Below are 19488 nucleotides of genomic sequence, written 5' to 3' on the forward strand. Positions count from 1 at the left end.
TTCCTAATTATTGAACCTAATCGTTCTCACTCTCACAACAGTATGAACAGTATAGAAGATGATGAAAGAACTGTATTATTCAGAAAAGAATGGATTTGTACAAGGTCATGGGAGCATAACCTCCCTGGGTTGAGGGCATAACCCCTCTCTACATGCAATAAACCTGACTTTACAGAATACACGATACCCCCTAACCCATAATCGGGTCTTATTTATACTATTTCTTCCACCTTCTATTCTAAACCCATTACCCACTAAGTCCTCTCTCCCTTATCCTAACATTACACCCCGCTGCAGAACAACCTTGTCCTCAAGGTTGGAACAATGAGACTTGAACCTATTGCATTGTGATGTGGTCTTTTCATAGGGAGAGAACCCTCTGTTACTTCAGGTATGGCGGCTTAGGGGGTGGCAACTCCTCCTCCCCCATCTCCCATTCTTCCTCTTTCCTTCCTATCGCATCCAATATCGTTCGGTTTCGTAAACTGATGGTCAACCCCGTTCGGTATCGTTCTGTCTCGGACCGCCTGAATTGGTCAGCCGGAATTGTTTTGTAACGCAATGTGACATTCTTAGGCGATCTGTTGTATCTGGTGGCTTGCTTGCTGATGCAATGAGTACTACCTTGGACAGTCCTAGAGAAAATTCGTCTTCCGTTCCCTTGATGGTTGTTGAGACCAATATTTCCATCACAGGTTTTGTCTTCTGCACTGTTATCTCTTTCTTTTTCTTTCCCAGAAACAGCAACTTTATGAGTGATGCAGTGCTCCTTATCCCGAGGTGGAGGCAACCCTTTTTTCTCCTGAAACACCTTGTAGTGCTGGTGCAGACCCGCACTCAACTTTGCTTCTGCACAGCAGTCAAATCACTTTGCCTCTTCCATCCACCTCATTCTCCACTTGACCCAATTCCCAATCCAATGTCCACTTTACTCTCACCCTTTTACCCGCCGGGTTATACCCCTCATGAACATTTCTTTCCAATTTATCATCACTTCTCCCAACTTACCTACCCACTCTACGCTCACAATGACATCCACCCCGCTTAAAGCCATGGCCACTTTCTCACAGCACCTACGCGTCTCCTTTCTCTACCCATCTCCCAAACTCGCCTGATAAGGAGGTATGTCATCTATGGGTAACTTCAGCTCTTCCGCCACTTTCCGGTAGCTAAAGTTGTGTTTGGCCCCGCTATTACTATGTACCAACACCTTCCGATCGCGTATCATTCCCGTTAGCTTCATAGTTCTGGGTTGAGTCAACCCCTCTGTGGAACACGCAGATAGTTCCATATGTTTCGGATCCTAGTTTATTCCTTCGTCTACGTCGTCTCCCTCATCTTCCGCCAAACGCAAGACTCGTAAACTCTTCTCCGAACAGTGATGTCCAGGTGCGGACGGTCCACCACAACGGACACATCGTCCCTCTTCCTTCATTTTAAGGAATTCGAGGTACGGTAAGTTTCGCACCGTCCTTCCCCTATTGTCAATCCCTCCTGTCGTACTCCCCCTCGTGCTACTCGCCGTCACCACTCCGAGTCTTCTCATGGGCCCATTAACCTTTGTTTCGCCTGATCGGTGCATGGACGGTCGTTCGGTCTCGCCTTGTACCACAGTTCCCGTCTCGCGCGACCCTGACGGGTTAGTGTTGAACCCGTTCCAACTTTCCCCTCTCGCTCTGGTCGTTGCGTCTTCTACATCTCTTGCGATCCTCATTGCAATCATCCATTCTTGAGGATCTTGAATTCGAACTTGTCCCTTAATATCTTCCCGTAGCCCAGCAAGAAAAAAACCCAATACCAACTCCTCCGACAGGCCCTAGGTCTGCCCGAGTAAGATTTTGAAACGTCTAACAAATTCCTCCACTGCTCCATCTTGCCTCAACGTTGCCAGCTGCTCATACACTGTTCCTCGAAATCCCCCTCCGAAATGATTGATCAACCCAGCTTTCAAGCCTAACCAAGAACGATTCTTGGCTTTAGCCTTCCAGGCCTGGAACCAATACCCAGCGCTTCCCTCCATGCTCATGGATGCCCGACGCACCTTTTCTTCCTCCAACACCCCCTGTAGTTCGAAAAGCTTCTGAGCTTGATTGATCCAATTCAATGGGTCGAGTCCATCGAAGACAGGTAATTCCCCTTGCTTCCTCCCACTGTATTGCCCCTCTTGATGTTCAACTTTTCTTTCGCCATTGGTTTCTTCTTGCATGTCCCTCCTGTCCTCATTGACGGATGCATGGCTCCCATTTGAGTGTCCATCCTGGTTCCTGTTCCGTCCATCCCACATCTGCATAATTTTTTGTAAGTCTTGACGCATCGCGGCCGTTTCTTGTCGTATTTCTTGCATATTTCTTTTCCATTCTGCCATGCTCCTTTCGCTGGTCCTCCTGTCCAAGGAATTGTCTCTTTCTTCCATCACGCTTATCCTCTCTTCGATTCTATTCTCCAAAGTCTTGCTCCGCCTATAATTGGATCCGGCAGGTCGGACCAATTGATAGGTTCCTAATTATTGAACCTAATCGTTCTCACTCTCACAACAGTATGAACAGTATAGAAGATGATGAAAGAACTGTATTATTCAGAAAAGAATGGATNTGTACAAGGTCATGGGAGCATAACCTCCCTGGGTTGAGGGCATAACCCCTCTCTACAAGCAATAAACCTGACTTTACATAATACACGATACCCCCTTACCCATAACCGGGTCTTATTTATACTATTTCTTCCACCTTCTATTCTAAACCCATTACCCACTAAGTCCTCTCTCCCTTATCCTAACACATTGTGAAGCTTCATAGGTTTCCCTCTACTATTGTGTTAGACCGTGACAACATTTTTCTCAGTAGTTGTTGGTTTGAATCACTTTCTAGTAACCTATTTACGTTGCATGACAAGCTCACACCCAAGGAAATGGCCACAATGGTTACCCTGGGCAGAATTTTGGTTCATTACTAATTATGGTGCTTCTACATACATGTCCCCTTTTAGAGCTCCATATGGTCGTGACCCTCCTATGATGTTAAAGGGTTCTACTATTCCCTCCAACATACATAGTGTGAATCAGTTACAACAAGAAAGGGGTGAGTGACATATTGTAGGATTTAAAGGCCAATTCGTGTAAAGCCTAAGAACAGAACCAACAACAAGTAACTAAACATCGTCATGGAATTTCAAGTTGGTGAATGCGTCTACCTCGAAGTACAACCCTATCGTTGGCAATCCTTGGCTTGACGCCCAAATGAGAAACTTCGGCCCAGATAATATAGTCCTTATGCTACACAAGAATGCATAAGGTCTTTTGCCTATAGACTAGCTTTCCTTGCTCACAATCGTATTCATCCTTTCTTTCATGTATTCCCTTTCAAGAGAGCGGTGCAACCTACAACACTAGTACAACCTCTTCCATCCACCTTGACTGAAGATCTCATGTTAGAAGTCCATCCAAAACAATTGTTGGATGTTCGCACCTCTTCCACCGGTGATTTGGAGGTTTTAATTCAATGGTGTAGAATCTTCCATCCATTGAAAACAACTAGGAAGATGCCAATGCAATTAATAAGGAGTTCTCTGCTTTTCACCTTGAGGACAAGGTTGAACTTCATGGAGGGGGTATTGATAAGTTCAAGGGGAAGGTTTATACTAGAAGGAACAAAAACTAACAGACAGTTATAAATATCTGAGGGATAGTTTTGTTGTCTCAAACTTTTATAAAGTCTGCATGGGCAAGTGTTTAGCAGTTTTTCATCTTTGTTTTGGAAGTTCTGTAAATATAGGGAAATGGAGAGTCTGGTCCTCTCGAATAACTAGAAGTTGTATGTATTTCAGTTTCTCCACATGGAGGAAACCTAGTGTATTGTCTGGAATAAAGATCTACAGTTTTCAAGGTTGTTTTGCATAAGTCTGAATACCTCTTATTACTTCCATTGATGATTATTCTAGATGCACTTGGCTGTTTTTAAAGAAAAATCGTTTCAAGTTATTTTCTATATTTTAATCCTTTTATAATGAAATTAAAACTTAGTTTAGGAATTATGTTCGAACTAATGTGAGATGAATACATTTCCCATTCTTTTATACATTTTATGACTTCTCATGGCATTCTTCATCAAACTTCATGTGCTTATACATCTTGTTGAAACAACTATTGGATTTTAAATAACAAAATTCTTAATTCTATTTTATTCCCTCTTGCACTTTTACATCCATTACCTATTAAAGTTTTTAGATCTATATATTTTGTTCATAATTTTAGTCATGGTCTTGCTAAGTTATCACCTAGATCACACAAATGTGTTTTTTAGGATTTCCTCAATCACAAAAAGGATATAAGTGTTTCTTTCCTTCTCTTAACCATTATTTTATTTCCGCCAATCTCACCTTCAATGAATCTTCTTTTTACTTTAAGGGTCCTTCTTCTAATGTGTCTCCTTCTACAATAGTTAATATTCCTATTGTTTGTGATCCTCTAGTTGTGCCTAGTCCACTGTCAGATTCTCGTCCACCACCACTTCAAGGTTTTAGTCCAAGACATCATTTGCAACAACCACTAAGTGACTCACTTCAAGTGCCAACTATTTTGTCTCCTCTAGCTCTAACAATTGAGTTTGGCACATTCCCCTTCTGATGTTGATTTGGCACAATCCCCTTCTGATAGAAGATCTACTTCTGAGTATTGTGTCTCCCTAGTGGTAACTTGATCTCTTAGAAAAGCAAGAAACAAAGTGTTGTGGGAAGACCTAGTGTAGAAATAGAATATACAAATATGGCATCAGCCACTTATGAACTTGTGTGGCTTAAGCAATTGCTTCAAGAGTTAAAATTGGGAGATATCACTCAAATGACACTTATATGTGGCAATCAAGTTGCTTTTCATATCAGTTTTAATCATGTCTTTCATGAAAGGACCAAAAACATTAAGACTGATTATCATTTCATTCAAGAGAAGATTGTATAAAGACATCAAGGCTGAGTTCGTCAATTCAAATAATTAGTTAGCAAATATTTTCACTAAGTCTTTATATATCAGTAGAAGATCAGAAGAAATCATAGTATTAATGACAAAACGTTGCATTCTGATACAAGCATCCAATTACATAAATCTTAAGTTAATAGAAGGACGTTGCAGAGAAGATCAGTAGAAATCATAGTAAATATACTACATATAGGGTAAGTCATTCTTAGCCAAAGGGAGATTACTGTGTGCATTAATACACACAGAAATATAAATGTTTTAAGAGTCAAGTGAAATTCAATACGTAACAAAAGGAGAAACTCCAGAACTCAATTTTGACCTGCTCCGAGTTAAGGAATAAAATAAACAGACATGGAATGATGAAGTAAATACAATGAAGTTTAACTCACAATAGTATCAATTTGAAGCACTATATTAGCATAATGCAAAGCAAGGCCTGCAGGGCCCAGTCTTTGGTGATTGCTTGTGTGTCCAGCTAATGGTTTGTGGCTATCTGCAGGTGCCCATCGATAAACAACATTACAAGTATGACTGATTTCAACAGCAACTTGATAAGAAGACAGACTGATATTTAATACTTATACATTAAGTGGCTCAGAAGAAATTACAAATCAAATGAAACAAACATAATCTAATGGAATTTAGTGGGTACAAACCTATATTGCGAAAGACATTACTTATCTCCAATAGCAAAAAATGGACAATATCTACAAGCTTCTCCATAACCTGCAATCCATTAGATTATGGATTATATTCAACCTTCATCAGTTCTGCATTTGTGATATGCACAAGATAAAACCACGTCTATAATAAAAATTATATCTCTACACTATTAGTGGAGATCCTTTATTTCTTTACATAGTTCAAGTGTTATATTTGGTATTACACGTGGATCCGATACAATGACAATCTAAATGAGGATAAAACAAACGAAGACGAGGATACCAAGGGACAAGAAAACATATTGTGAAGAGAAGCAATCTGATGTTACCTCCTCCAGACTTCTAGCCCAGAGTGATTTTTTCTTTAATTGTCTAACTTGCTTCTTTTGATTTTTAATTTCCGCCCTCAAGAATGCAATGCCATCACCTATACGATAGAGATGTACTAAAGATCAGAAGTATATCTACAAGAGATTACATAAACAAATACAGCTCTATATACTGAAAGTTCAAACTTCAGAATCAGAATTACATCGTCAACAACAATATGAAGGGATGATTGTGGGGAAAAAAATGTAAAGGTATTGAAACTGCTAAAATTTAACAGGATGATTTTCAATGAGACGAAATGGCAGGTGAAGACATTCATAACAGAATAGCAAAACCATAGAAAAATAATCTATACAGCTAAAGCAGAACATAAATAGCTAGTATTCAACCTACATTCATTTCGAAGTCATTGATCAAAGTGTTGTTGATTCTAGCGTATATCTATTTAAACATATCAAAACCAACTACATGATCATTGTTAACCTCTAGTCCTAAGGTTCCACATATTTATCACCATCTGAATGTGAAGAAAACATAATAATCATACCAAAATCATCCCAGTGTTAAACTAAAACTCTTCAATAGATTTAGATATTAAATGAAAAGTGAGGTGGTGCGGTTTAATAGAAAGACAGTAGAATTGAGTAGACAATTTCTTGATATATATGATTGATTTGATTGGTAGGTTATTTTTTGATGTAATGTCAAAAATGCCGTAGGTATATTTTTAAAATACAAACATTTTATGTTAAATAAATATTAGTTGAGAAAATGAAAATAAATTATTTCTTAAAAAATATTATTTATTAAATTCCAATAATAATTACAAAAATGTTAAAGAAAAACCAAATAAATAGAATTATTTTGAAAAATAATGGACATAGGGGTAAATTAGTAATTCAACAAACAATCTACACAAATCCATCATTTTCTCCTCATCTCACACTGCATTTTTCTTTCAAAATTTTCCCCACAAATCACCTAAATACACACTATCCCTCACAAATCAATCCCCACAAATAGTAAATGACCCCTAACAAACAATGCATTAAGGTTAAAAATTGCCAATTATAAAAAACAATGCATAGTACTCATAGCTCAAGGGTAACATGCCATAGTTACCTCTTTCATCATCATCCTCACACTTGCGCTGAATATCTTGCTCAAACCTATCCAAAGCATGTAATTCATGGTACAATTCCTGCAGCCACAGAAAATTGATTTTTTCCAATTTCTTAAAAACACATATGAATGAATGACTACAAGGAATAAAAAGCAAATGCATGGAGCAGAAATTTCAGCAATGGCAAGATGATAGCAAATCTTGGAGATAAAGTAACTGCAAAATGGGAGAAAATGAGCAAATGCAAAAAAAAGGTGCAATAAATAAGATGCATACTTCAGGAAGATAATGTCTTTAAAAAAAAAATACATTCAAAAAAAACATACATGTTAGGATATAATGTGGATATGATAGAAGGAGACAGATTAAGAAATAGTGTTAGTTAGGTTGTTAGGGTGAGTAAGGTTGGTTTCCTTTATATAGTTAGAGGGTCCTGGAATGGGAGGGGACTTTTTGGATAATTTTGTAGATTGAGCTTTAGCTCTTTGTGAAGGGGAAACCCTTGGAGGAAAGAGTGCTCTCCTATTTTGTGTTCTATACAGTCTATACAATAAAGAATATTACTCTTTTGTCTCTTTTCAATTCTGGTTTCCTAACAAAATTGGTCCGACCTGCCAGATCCCCTGGGAGAGGAGCGTGATGGAAGGAAGAGCCACTACCTTATAGAGGAGAATGAATTCGCTAGAGACCGTTGTAGAGGAACTGGAGGCGAAGACTAGGGAGATGCACCAAGAACTTAAAGAAATCACCAGAATTCTTGGAAGAAGAACTAGCAACCAGGACAGGAGTTTAGAAAGAAGTGAGAAATCTATCATGAAAGGAAAGAAAGAGGGAAAAACAGGTAGGGATGCTGTGAAAGACAGTCTGCAAAACAACAAGAAAGGCAAGAAATTCTCTAAAGAAGGAGAGTACTTGGCTAATGATGAAGAGAAGAAGGAAGAAAGATATCCACAGAGCAGTAAAGCAAATGAACCACTTTTCCCATGGGTTGAAAGAGTGGAGTTGTCCACGTTCAAAGGGAATGGCACCCAGGGTCAAACAACAAGGGCAGCAGATGTTTTTGAAGTTCAGAACATCAAAGGATCAACAAAGGTACACCCAACAGTCAATAACATGGAAGAAAATGCAGTCCAAGGATTCAAGACCTGGCAAAAAAAATCCAAGAACCTTTCTTGGTAAGATCTTCCTAAAGGTCACTGTAGGAGTTGTAGGGGCAGAGAATGCAACACCACTTTTGAAAAGTGTGGGGGTAGAAAACAGAGTGCCATTGTTGGAAAATGGGCAACAATTAAAAAAGAAAGGGTGGAAGATTACATTCAAGAATTTAAAATGGGAAAAAACAATAGGGGTGAATTTTATTATGCTACTGATGTGCCTTAGTAATAATACGCAACATGATAGTTTATGGGACATGGATATTCTTTATATGCATAAAGATATTGGCATTCTTGAGGAGGTAGGGGAAAATGCACGGAGAGTTTTACTTGAGAGTTTGACAGCAGTAAAATGGACTAGGAGTGGGGAAAAATTCATCCAAGAATTCAAGATATTGATGTCACAAGCAAATAAAACACCAGAAGATCAATTGCAGGGATTTTTCTTTGCAGGGCTGCAATCTAACATTCACAATTGGTTGCCACATCAGGATCTAAAGAACTTGATTAGAGATTCACAAAGTGCTCTAATTGTGGGAGAAAGGCCAGCAATGAAGAATCAAACTCCCTGTAGGGAAGAAAAAACCAAAACAGAAGGGAGATTTTGTACAGAAAAATATAGTATGATGGAGGAGGAAGGAGATGCAACCATAAAGAGAGTTGAAGATGGAGATGCAGCCAAGCAACAATTTTTCCCAAAATCAGGTTTACTTAATGTGAATAAGAATTCATGGCTGAACTTAGATGTGATCATGATTGGAACATCAATGACTTTGGAATTTAGGGATTCCAAATTACTAGGTTCAGAATATGGTATACAAAAACTACACTCATATCAACCACCACCCAAGCCTCTAGATCTGAAATTGCAGGCAGCAGCCAGTGGGATCCCTTCCGAATATAAGACAATATCCCACTGTCATGGGATCAAGCTTCACTGTACCAACCTTGAGGACAAGGTTGTTCTGCGGCGGTGTGTAATAGTATTAGTTAGGTTGTTAAGGTGAGTGATGTTGGTTTCCTTTTATATAGTTAGAGGGTCCTGGAATGGGGGGACTTTATGGATAATTCTGTAGATTGAGCTTTAGCTCTTTGTGAAGGGAAAACCCTTGGAGGAGAGAGTGTTCTCCTATTTTGTGTTCTATACAATTTATACAATAAAGAATATTACTCTTTTGTCTCTTTTCTAATTATGGCAGATAATGCCTACTTTACATTTGTGATAATAGAAATAAGAATCGGAATGAATTTTTAAATGTACCTGCAGGTTACTAGTACTACAGAGCTATTGCAGATGAACTCAAATTCTCCTCTATATCTTTGAGTAAAAATCATGATTAAAGGTATTGGGTAAGAAACAGAGTAAGGGATGGAAAGAAAGAAATCTCTGAACAAATGTAATACATAGAAGATATAGTAGTTCACAATCCTTAAAAAAAATCCCCCATAATACATTTCCAGGAAATTGCAAAACAGAATTATAGGATAAAGTATTTACTATTTAGGAACAATCACTCATTAAACTGCTTTACGACATTGAAAGAGTGGTTTAATGAGTAATCACTTATAAACTTGATTAACCCTTGAGTTAGTTGTTCTTAAATTATGAATATTTTTAGCAAGAATTTTTTTATTTATTTTCTAATCTTTTCAGCTTCAGGGGTTACTATAAGTCCTCGAGAAACATTAAGCATCTTCTTTAGCGGCACAAAGAATACACTCACGGCTGTAAACTGAACCAAAGTCATCAAGTGTTTCATTATTGATTCAGCCTCGTCTCTTGAGGGTCTTTGAGCATTCAATTCTCCGCTAACCCTAAAATTTAGGATGAAATCACAGCTTAGAATAAAAACAAGAAAGGTAAAATATTTATTTGAAAATGAATGAAAGGCTAATAGAATTGAGTGAGTACAATTTATATTACTTCTCAAAGTAACGATCTAAGTTGTGCCATTGAGGATTCTTCGAACGATTTCCAAACCGAATCACCTCATCAGAGAAAACCTTCAGCTCCTGCCTAACAACATAACCCAAAATCATATACAGTTGATATTTTAATTTTACAGTCATGGTAATGAAAAATAAAGTAAAATCCATATTTACCTCTTGTCTGCTGCAACAATCCCAAGAAGTTCATCCATATCCTTTGACACTAAATCTTGCACGGGATGTGAAAGAAGCACCTCTTCTTTTAAATGCCTGATACTTTTAGGGGAAAGAGATTCCAGAAGATTAAAACCTTTGACGATTGTGTTTGCAACCTCAAAAGCCAAGATAGAAATTTCATTCCCCTTAATTGCAGCTCCGGAAACAAACCCACTGCTAGCATTTAAATTTGTCATGCTGCTCCCAAGAGTATCCAAAACCTCTACTGCTTTCTCAATTCCAATAGCAATTCCAGTAGTACCAGCTTTGCCCAAGCGTGAACTCACCTCTGAGACCTGAAACAGAAAGAGCTCAGCAGATAGTTTCTTTTTTTTTTCTCCAGTATTATTCAATTTAAGCAGGAGCAAATTAATGATTTTATACATGTTCCCTTGCCTAAAAGCTCATCTACCTTGTCTTATATCAGAAAAAATGCCTAATGATATCAAAAGCCCTTGAATAATTTCCCTTTCCAGCACATAAAACATATTGTTAAGCCTCAAGTACTTAAATACAACCACAAACAAGATAAACAATACAATCCTAGAACTCATAATTACTAACAAAAAAACAAACCCTAATCCCAACCACAAACCTTACTTCCGAATTATACAAGTCACCAAAATAGTCACTAGTATTCTCTAACTCCAATCGCGTCCTCATTAACCTCATTAACTTCTTTTGCTTGCGTTTGTGAACTACCAGCCCTACATGCCACTAAACCGTCAACAATGACTCAAACACGCTATACATCACTCCAGTTCAGCACATATTTATTCACAACAGAGAAACGGTTTGTTTTGTTTAACCTTTGACCTAGGCTTCTGAGTCAAGGAGTCCTTAGGGAAGCGCGGGATTCCATCGTAGAACTCTTCATCGACAGCTGAAGAAGCTCCGCCGTTAGTTCTAGAAGGTTCAGGAAGATTCCTCTCCATCCTCTGAGGCGCGACTGAGAAAACTGCGGCGTCATCAACGGCAGGTTTACTCTGAGCAGCAGAATCGGCGTTGACAAAAACTCGGTCGTCGGCGGCGGAGCGCGAACAGAGTCCTCCCATGACTTGCGACAACCACACCAAGAATTCGATCTTGGAATTCGAAGCCCCTGCCATGTAGTTGTTCCCCTAAGATCGCAAGGCTCATTGATTTTTGGTCATTGCATTAGTTGGTAGCAGTAATGAATAGTAACGAAGAAAAAAAATTAAAGAGAAAGAAAAAAAAAATGTAGCACAAGGTGTGTGAGTAAACTAATAAAGGAAATCCAAAAGGGAAGAAGAAGACAGAAAGAGAAGAGACTGGGTGGTCAGTTATCACGTGTGGGGTAGTGTCCCAAAAGTCCACCCCTCCCATTGGGTGCCAACGAGGTGAAATTCAAAACTAGTCCAGTTGACTATTACCGATTCGGTCCAACCGCTGTGACTCACCACGCACCCTAGCGTTTAGGCTAGGCTTTAAAAAACGTTACGGACATATACCCTTAATTTTCGTTTATGGCTCCCTTTCTTCCGTTCCAAACTTCAACTCTCGTTTTCGTGAACCAATCGCTTTCGCTCTTACCTTCATGCTAAACTCAAGTAAATTTAATTTAGGTTTAATTTCTTGATATGTTCTCAATTTGGTTGAAGTATGTTAAATTCGTTTTCCTTTTTAAAAAACTTGTAACTTCATCTACAAGTGGTTTAAAAGTGTTAATTATATCTAAACATAGAAAAATTTGTGTTAATCAAGTCATCTATGTTAAATAGAGACTAACAGTGTTAATTGATTCATGATTTGGTAGTAGAGAATTAAAACGTGTCAAAAGAGTATGGTTTAGCTAGCAAAGGAGAGGTTTACGTGGATCAGTAGTGATGGAGGACCATCAAAGACTCATATTAACCTCTTACAAGAGTCATGTCAAAGAGAACTCTGGTTTAGAGCTACTACCTTTGTGAATCAAGCTTGGAGTGGCTTCCATCAAACATGATGAAGTAGATCTGAGGACAAATCCTTTTTAAGAGGGAGGTTCGAGGACCATCTAAAACTCATATTGGACCTCTAACTAGATTCATGTCCAAGAGGATTCAAGAAAAAGAAGGATTACAAAATACTTTACTTTTATGGCAAATCAATTACTAATCATTCTTCTCTTTTAACTAGTTATTTATTCTTGTTTTTATAGGATGCAATAAAGTTAGGAACCATTGACCAGTCAATCAAAGCATTGGAGCAACTTTGAAGCATTTTTCAAGTTAGCAGCATAGATCAGTGCCAACTAGGGGGTGATTGAGGCCATACCCGAATCAAATTTAATGTTCAATTAAGTGTAGTATAATATTAGGCAGTGACTCCTAGGTCGTCTCTCAAGGACCAAATATGGTTCAAGAATTAGATAAAACACATGGTGGTGGGCTGATTTTTGGAGAGTTTTGTGAATGGAAATGAACCAAATTAAACACGAATGCAAACACAAATTTAAAATGGTTGATCACTAGCTCAGTTACATGCTTCCAATCAACAACACATTACTTTAACCCATAATCCAACACAAGCTAACCAACTAAGTAAAAACTAACCATGTTTTCATAAAATCGAATAAAGAAAACGCGATGCACAAATTCAATCAATTCTGCACCGTACAATCCAATCAACTAAGTGAAGATTAAACACCAATTAGGCAACTAAGCGAATACCCAATCGTAAGCGCAAAACGGATTGAACATTAAGCCAAACCAAAGCAGTAAAATCACAATTACGGTCCAGAAATCTCAAGGAAATGATGCAATTTCACTAATGACCAACCAAGCACACTTAAGCCACCATTAAAACGTAATTACAGTAGCAAAATGGAAGTGAATTCATTCTGGAACAAAAGAAAACGAAATGTAAACGAAGCACAATGGAAAACGCAAGTTAAAGCACAAAACGAACATCAAAACGAAACTCAAAACAACAAACATAAAACGCTATTCAAATTGGAAAACGAAATTGAAATTGGACAACGAACTTGCAAGACCAAAACGAAATGGAAATAAAATAGGGAAATGAAACTGAAATAAAAAATGAAGCAAGAAACGGAAACATAAATGCAATTGAAATTAAAAACGAGAATCATTCATCAATTCAAAGGAAAAGAGAACAAAACTAAAACCCCCAAAAGGGGAGAAAGAAGAAAATGCCCAATGCTCCAAAACCTAAGGAAAAACGTGAATGAGGGAGAGAGAGCTTCTAAAATCTAATTTGGGGTTTTATAAACCCTAATTACCATTCTTCCCTTCATATGGGCTTCTACAAAAAGTTTTCCATAAATGGGCCCAAAGCTATTGAAAACGAAATTCAAATGAAATGTTGACATGGATAATGAAAAAAATGACGTGGCCACACTCTTTTTGTCCCAAAATATGATTTCAAAATTGTTCTCCAAATAATAATTGGAATAATTACACCCGAATAATTCAAATTAATTAAAATAAGAATTAATAGTCAAATTAAGCTCAAATAGTGAAAATAAGACAATAATGAAGAATTAAACACAATTCACTAATACAATTCGGTACGAAAAACTAAATGAATAGTACAAAATAATGATTCATCAAGGGACACTCAACGTAGGCGAACCATTTTTAGTAAATTGTTTTCTTTACCTAAGCGTGCTCAGAGGCCATCCAGGGGGCGCTCAATGCTAGTGAAGCTCCCTAAAACACGTTTTTTGCTACATTTTTCATGTGACCCAACATGTAGCTTGTGACTCCTTACAACTCGACTTTCCAACTCAACTTTAATTGAATTTTGGAGGGAATTTAGCTCAGATTAGAAGTTTTTCCTCGTCTATAAATAGGAGAGCCCAACCATTGTATAATTTCACTTTTGAGCTTAATGATATGTTTCTAAAATCATTTCAGCCTCTTTTGCTCTTGAGTCAATTTCTAAATTTCGAATTCAGCTACTCTCCTCTAGCTTCCTTCTTTAGTAAGAATGCTTTCTGAGCACAAAGACTCCATACACCACCATTTCTTTCATTCACACCTTCATCAAACACTTATGTTCCAAATGCTTACACGTCACCAACCTTCATCCACTGGCAATTCTGGTTCTTAGAGAGTCTTCTTGATTGAAGCCTGAAGCTACATCCATCACCTTTCCTTTTTCATAATGTTTTGAATTTTCTTCCACATGGAAGGTTAAGTCTCTTAAATTGATTCTTTTAACAATTTTATAAAGGATTATGAGGTATCATGTAATTCACGAGTTGCTCTTTGATTTTATTAATTAAAGATAATTTTTGTTTATTCTTCTTAAGTTTTGGTTCTCATTATTAGAAATACCTCAGAGTGCTTTATGATAAGTCAACTATGATATTTAATTGAAACTTTATCAATTTGCACTATTATGTTATCCTTGACGTAAGTAAAATTAAAAATTCTTCACATATATGTGCTTGAAACATGTGTGTTGTTATAGAACACTTGTAGACACTTGGAACAACATAAATGTTAGTAGTTTCTAATGTATATACACTTATAACCGGTAAGAAACTAGATAAATTAATTGAATGTTGTAAGGCCCTAGTAAATTTTAACTTAACAAAATAATTAAATTAGTTAGTTTTAAATTAAAATCTTAAGAATGAATAAAATCTATAGATGTCTTTGTAGATCAATTAGACAAAAAAATAGTTATTAGTTTACATGGTTCAATTCTTAGCATTTTGAAATAAATCAATTATTATTTTGAAATGCAAGTAAATCAATGATCGAAATGTATAACAAAATTTTGAACATGAAATTTGGATTTTGTGAACATTCTCTCCCACTACTTAGAGAAATCTAATGAAATAAAATAATGTATATTTTCTTACATTGTTACAATTTTACTATTGTACATAAAGTACAAAGGGGCATAATATAATAGGTCAAGGCACTCCCTTGAACCTTAACCCTAAAATTGAGTTCTCATACATAAACAAATAACAAAATAAAAAGATTACATTTCAATACTTCCTCTCAAATTGAAGCATATAGACCACATGTACCAAGCTTCAAACATAAAAATTGAAATCTAAACCCCCTTATAGATTTAGTCAGAATGTTGTTCATGAAAGCTGAAAAACTCAGTAATAAGATTCTTGGACTGTAGTTTCTCTCTAACAAAATGAAAATCAATTTCTATATGTTATGTTCTCTCATAAAACAATGAATTGGAGGCAATAGGAAGGGTTGTCTGGTTGTCCCAATACAACTATATTTGATCATTTTCACAAAATTTCAACTATTGAAGGAGTTGTTTCATCCACACAAGTTCACATGTAGTTAAAGTCATATATCCATATTTTGTTGTTGCACTAGATCGAGCAACAAAAATTTGTTTCTTACTTTTCCAAGATACAAGGTTCTCTCTAAAAAATACACAATATATTGTGGTATTATCAATTGGACAATCTACCCAAGTTACATCACAATACCCTTCGACTTGAGTACTTCTCTTGTTTTCATACAATACTTCTCGTTTTGAATTTCGTTTTACATATCGAAAATGCGAATCACAATATTTCAATGATCAATGTGAGAATTTTGCATAAATTGATTCACAATTCCCACTTGATGAAAAGATCAAGTCTTCTTATATTAAGATAAATGAGTTTTTTCGACCAATATTTTATATCTCATCTTGGTCTCATAATTTGAAGATGGAGATGAAGATGCACACGTGACAAACAATGAATGGCGTAGATGGGTGTTGTAGGATGATGACAGGTGACAAATTTTGGTTGGATAGATTTGAAAAAGAATAGTGACATATGGCAATTTCTGATTGAACATTTGTGTATATGTGGCAGATTATAATCGGAGCTTATTTTTTAGTGGCCCAATACATAAGAAGGGGGTATATAAGTAACTTCGGAGGTGTAGGACAAATTTTCTTTCCGAATTTGCTAAATTGGGCTTTGTACGAATATCAATTTTATCGTACAAAGAAGCATCACTTTGACCTTATTTTAAACAACTGCACGACTAATAGCATTATCACCCTTGTTGAGGGTCTTGGTTGGCAGTAATGCATTGAAATAGATATGTTATTGATGATGAAATGGATCACAAAAGGGAATAAATACCTCATATTTTTCTCTTTTTCCTCTCAAATTTAGTTTTTAAATTTACTTTTAAATTCAAATGATTTTGACAGTTACATAATTAAATTGTAAGTAATTTTTGTTATCAGTTTTAAAGCGGTTATTAAAGTTAAAAACATACTAGAGATTAAATTTTACATAAATAGTATATAGTTTTCTCTTAATTAATTTTTCTATTTGATTACATAAGTTGAAAATATTAAATAAAGATGTTTTTTTTTCCGTGAAAAATCAATCAGCTTTCGATCTAGCGAATAACATTATGTTCTCAAAAGGTAAAAACAGCTTTATGATATAAAAATTAAACTAAAAGGGAGAGTTTATTATTTTAATATTATATAACTAAATTATGCACAAAGAAGTGGCTGTAGTTTAGTGGTAAGAATTCCACGTTGTGGCCGTGGAGACCTGGGCTCGAATCCCAGCAGCCACATCTGTTTTTATTTTTTATAAACAAAGTTCAATATTTTTCTTTTGCTATTTTTATTTATTTATCTATTTGTTCATGTTTCTAAATTATCAAATTCAAAATATGATTTGGAATAATATGAAACTTTTTCAGAATGAGGGAATTCCTTGATGCATTCCATTTGTAGTTTTTTTTTTGAAAAGGCAATGCTGATTTTTTTTTTCTCAAAAGGCAATGCTGAAAATTACATTAATTTGCATAAGAACAATCCTTTCAAATATAAAAATATAATTCACAAAACATATTTCAGAATATAAAATACAGAGACACGAGTATAAATCCGGAATTAAAATTTTCAAAATAAGAAAAAAAAGTTTAAGAAGATTTTTGTGAGATATTTGAAGAGCCTATCAATACATCAGAATAATCTTAATATCACTCTATTAAGAATCCAACATTAGACAAAAATAATAAATCTCCACATTTCTTTTTTTACTTCCAATCATTTCCTTTTAAACTTCCAAATTATTTCAAAATTCCAAAACCATTTTCTGTAATTAAAAAAAATCTTACATCTTATAATCTTATATTTTGTGTAAAAGCCTTAATAAATAAAAAGGGCTATTGGATCCTAGTTGGAGGCAGCCAGGTTCAGACTAAGGCATGGTTATCAAACTCTCGAGTTAACTCTTAAACTCTTACGAGTTTATGTTTCCAGACATGGCTTCCGAGTTAACTCGGAAGTAAACTCTTTTCTGCGTAAACTCGGTAGAATTAATTGTGAAATCGGTAGGATCGCGTAGAATCGCAAGTTTGGAGCGATTCTACAAGCTTGAAAAGGGAAAAAATTAAAAAAAATAAGGTTGTTTGGTCTTTTTTTATTATATATTTAATGAAATGCATCAAATTAATGATAATAATCCAAGTATTTATGTTTTACAATATTTATTTTTATGAACTATATATCTATAAATTTTATTTACTTAAAGTTATATAATTTTGTAGACGTATTTGAATTAAAATATTATTTATATAGTATTTTTCATCTAAAGTAAACTCTTACGAGTTTACGAGTTGAGTTTACGAGTCGAGTTTACTCAACTCTCACGAGTTTACGTAAACTCGCGAGTTTGATAAAAGAAAATGAGTGGGTTCCTGTTAGGACGTCTTCAATTAGCTTGTTTGAGAAAGTCAGATAAGGGAAGCTAATTATGTTTCTGTTTATTATTTGTATGACGTGTACGATGGATAAATTTTTGAAGTAAGTATGTCCTTATGCTTGAGTTGGATTTCTGTAACTTAAATTGAATGTGTTTGGGTACTGAGTTGGATGAACTATAATGTGATGTGTTGTATGCTATGTTGGGTGTATTGATTGACTGAAATAATTCACTCTTTGAAGTAGCTATACGTGTGGAGACTGTTAGACCAAATTTTAGTGAGAAAATATATACTTGGGTTGTGTTTAGTGGAAGTACTAACCTGGGGGTTAAAGGGAGAAAATGTATTTTATGATAGAAGTGGTTAGTGTTTTGTGTGGATGAGGAGATGCAGTAAAGAGTAGGAAGTTCTGTGAAAATGGATTAAAAAAAGAGAGAGTAGGGAGGGTCTTAGGTTAGAGAATATAGAAAGAAAAATGGGTTTCCTTTCTCCTATGTAGAGGTTACGAAAAAAAATTAAGTGGGGAGATTGGGTGGTACAATTGTAGGGTGAAGTTGCTAGAAGAAGAAAAAGGGGTTGTTGTGTTGTGGTAGAAAAATAAAAGGAAGGTAGTGAAATGTCTATGTTTACGGAGTGTATTAGGAAGAGGTTATAAGTTTGTGTGCACCAGTGAAAGAGGGTAATTAAAAATGCAAGTGAGTAGTGAGAGAAATGTTAAGTTGTTGATTTTAGGGGAAGAAGAAGTTTTTATGGCCTAACCTTAGTGTTGCATCAGGTTAACTCAAGAGATTAGGTGTGATAGTTTCCGTGGGATTATCTGAAAGTAGATGTGGTTATAGTGTAGCTTTGGGGAAATATTATGTGACCTTTCATGAGCAGAAAGTGATAGATTGTGGTTATTGTGAAGAGAAATAAAGAAAGCTTGAGTGGTTGGGTCTTTGAACAATGAGGATGAAAAGGGATGGGAGGATGGGTGTGCACGGGTTGCTTATCCATGGAATGAAATTTTGCATAAAAATTACGTGGAAGGAATATATAAGGTTTTATAAAATAAAAGGAGAAGAGGGAGTTAAAAGAAAAAGGAAATTACAATAAGTGTGGATATTAAAAGAAAAAACAGGTTGTTGGAATGAAAAAAAATAAGATAATATGTGATATTAATATAATATAGTAATATATATATATATATATAAATAAATAAATAAGGTGCGGGGCTTTCATATGTTAACAAATTCTATTAATATAATATAATTTTGTATATACTTAGTAAATACGTATGACATATATTATGTTAATATATATATTTGCAAGGATACAGGTATATATTATATTAATATTATATATATATATATATATATATATATATATATATATATATATAATAAAGTAAGGATAATTGTTTTTTATATTAAAATATGAGTGTTAATTA

The 19488-nt window shown here is 35.5% G+C and overlaps 1 protein-coding gene and 1 non-coding gene across 2 annotated transcripts in view; one reads left to right on the plus strand and one right to left on the minus strand.

Annotated features, from left to right (window-relative positions):
• Positions 1-11812, minus strand: part of LOC106754727 — a 34856-nt gene extending 23044 nt beyond the window's left edge. The window contains exons 1-8 of the mRNA XM_014636791.2: positions 11193-11812; positions 10342-10679; positions 10163-10255; positions 9963-10053; positions 7084-7162; positions 5961-6058; positions 5626-5695; positions 5359-5462 (exon numbers count right to left, since the gene is read on the minus strand). Of these exons, the coding sequence (XP_014492277.1) occupies positions 5359-5462; positions 5626-5695; positions 5961-6058; positions 7084-7162; positions 9963-10053; positions 10163-10255; positions 10342-10679; positions 11193-11492 (1173 nt within the window). The 5' untranslated portion in view covers positions 11493-11812. The remainder of the gene's footprint in view (positions 1-5358; positions 5463-5625; positions 5696-5960; positions 6059-7083; positions 7163-9962; positions 10054-10162; positions 10256-10341; positions 10680-11192) is intronic.
• Positions 11813-16850: 5038 nt separating this feature from the next.
• On the plus strand, positions 16851-16922 carry TRNAH-GUG. The gene has a single exon. It is a non-coding gene; the product is annotated as a tRNA-His (tRNA).
• Positions 16923-19488: the final 2566 nt, after the last annotated feature.

This window comes from Vigna radiata, unplaced genomic scaffold, assembly GCF_000741045.1.
Source record: "Vigna radiata var. radiata cultivar VC1973A unplaced genomic scaffold, Vradiata_ver6 scaffold_201, whole genome shotgun sequence".
Classification (NCBI taxonomy): Eukaryota; Viridiplantae; Streptophyta; class Magnoliopsida; order Fabales; family Fabaceae; genus Vigna; species Vigna radiata.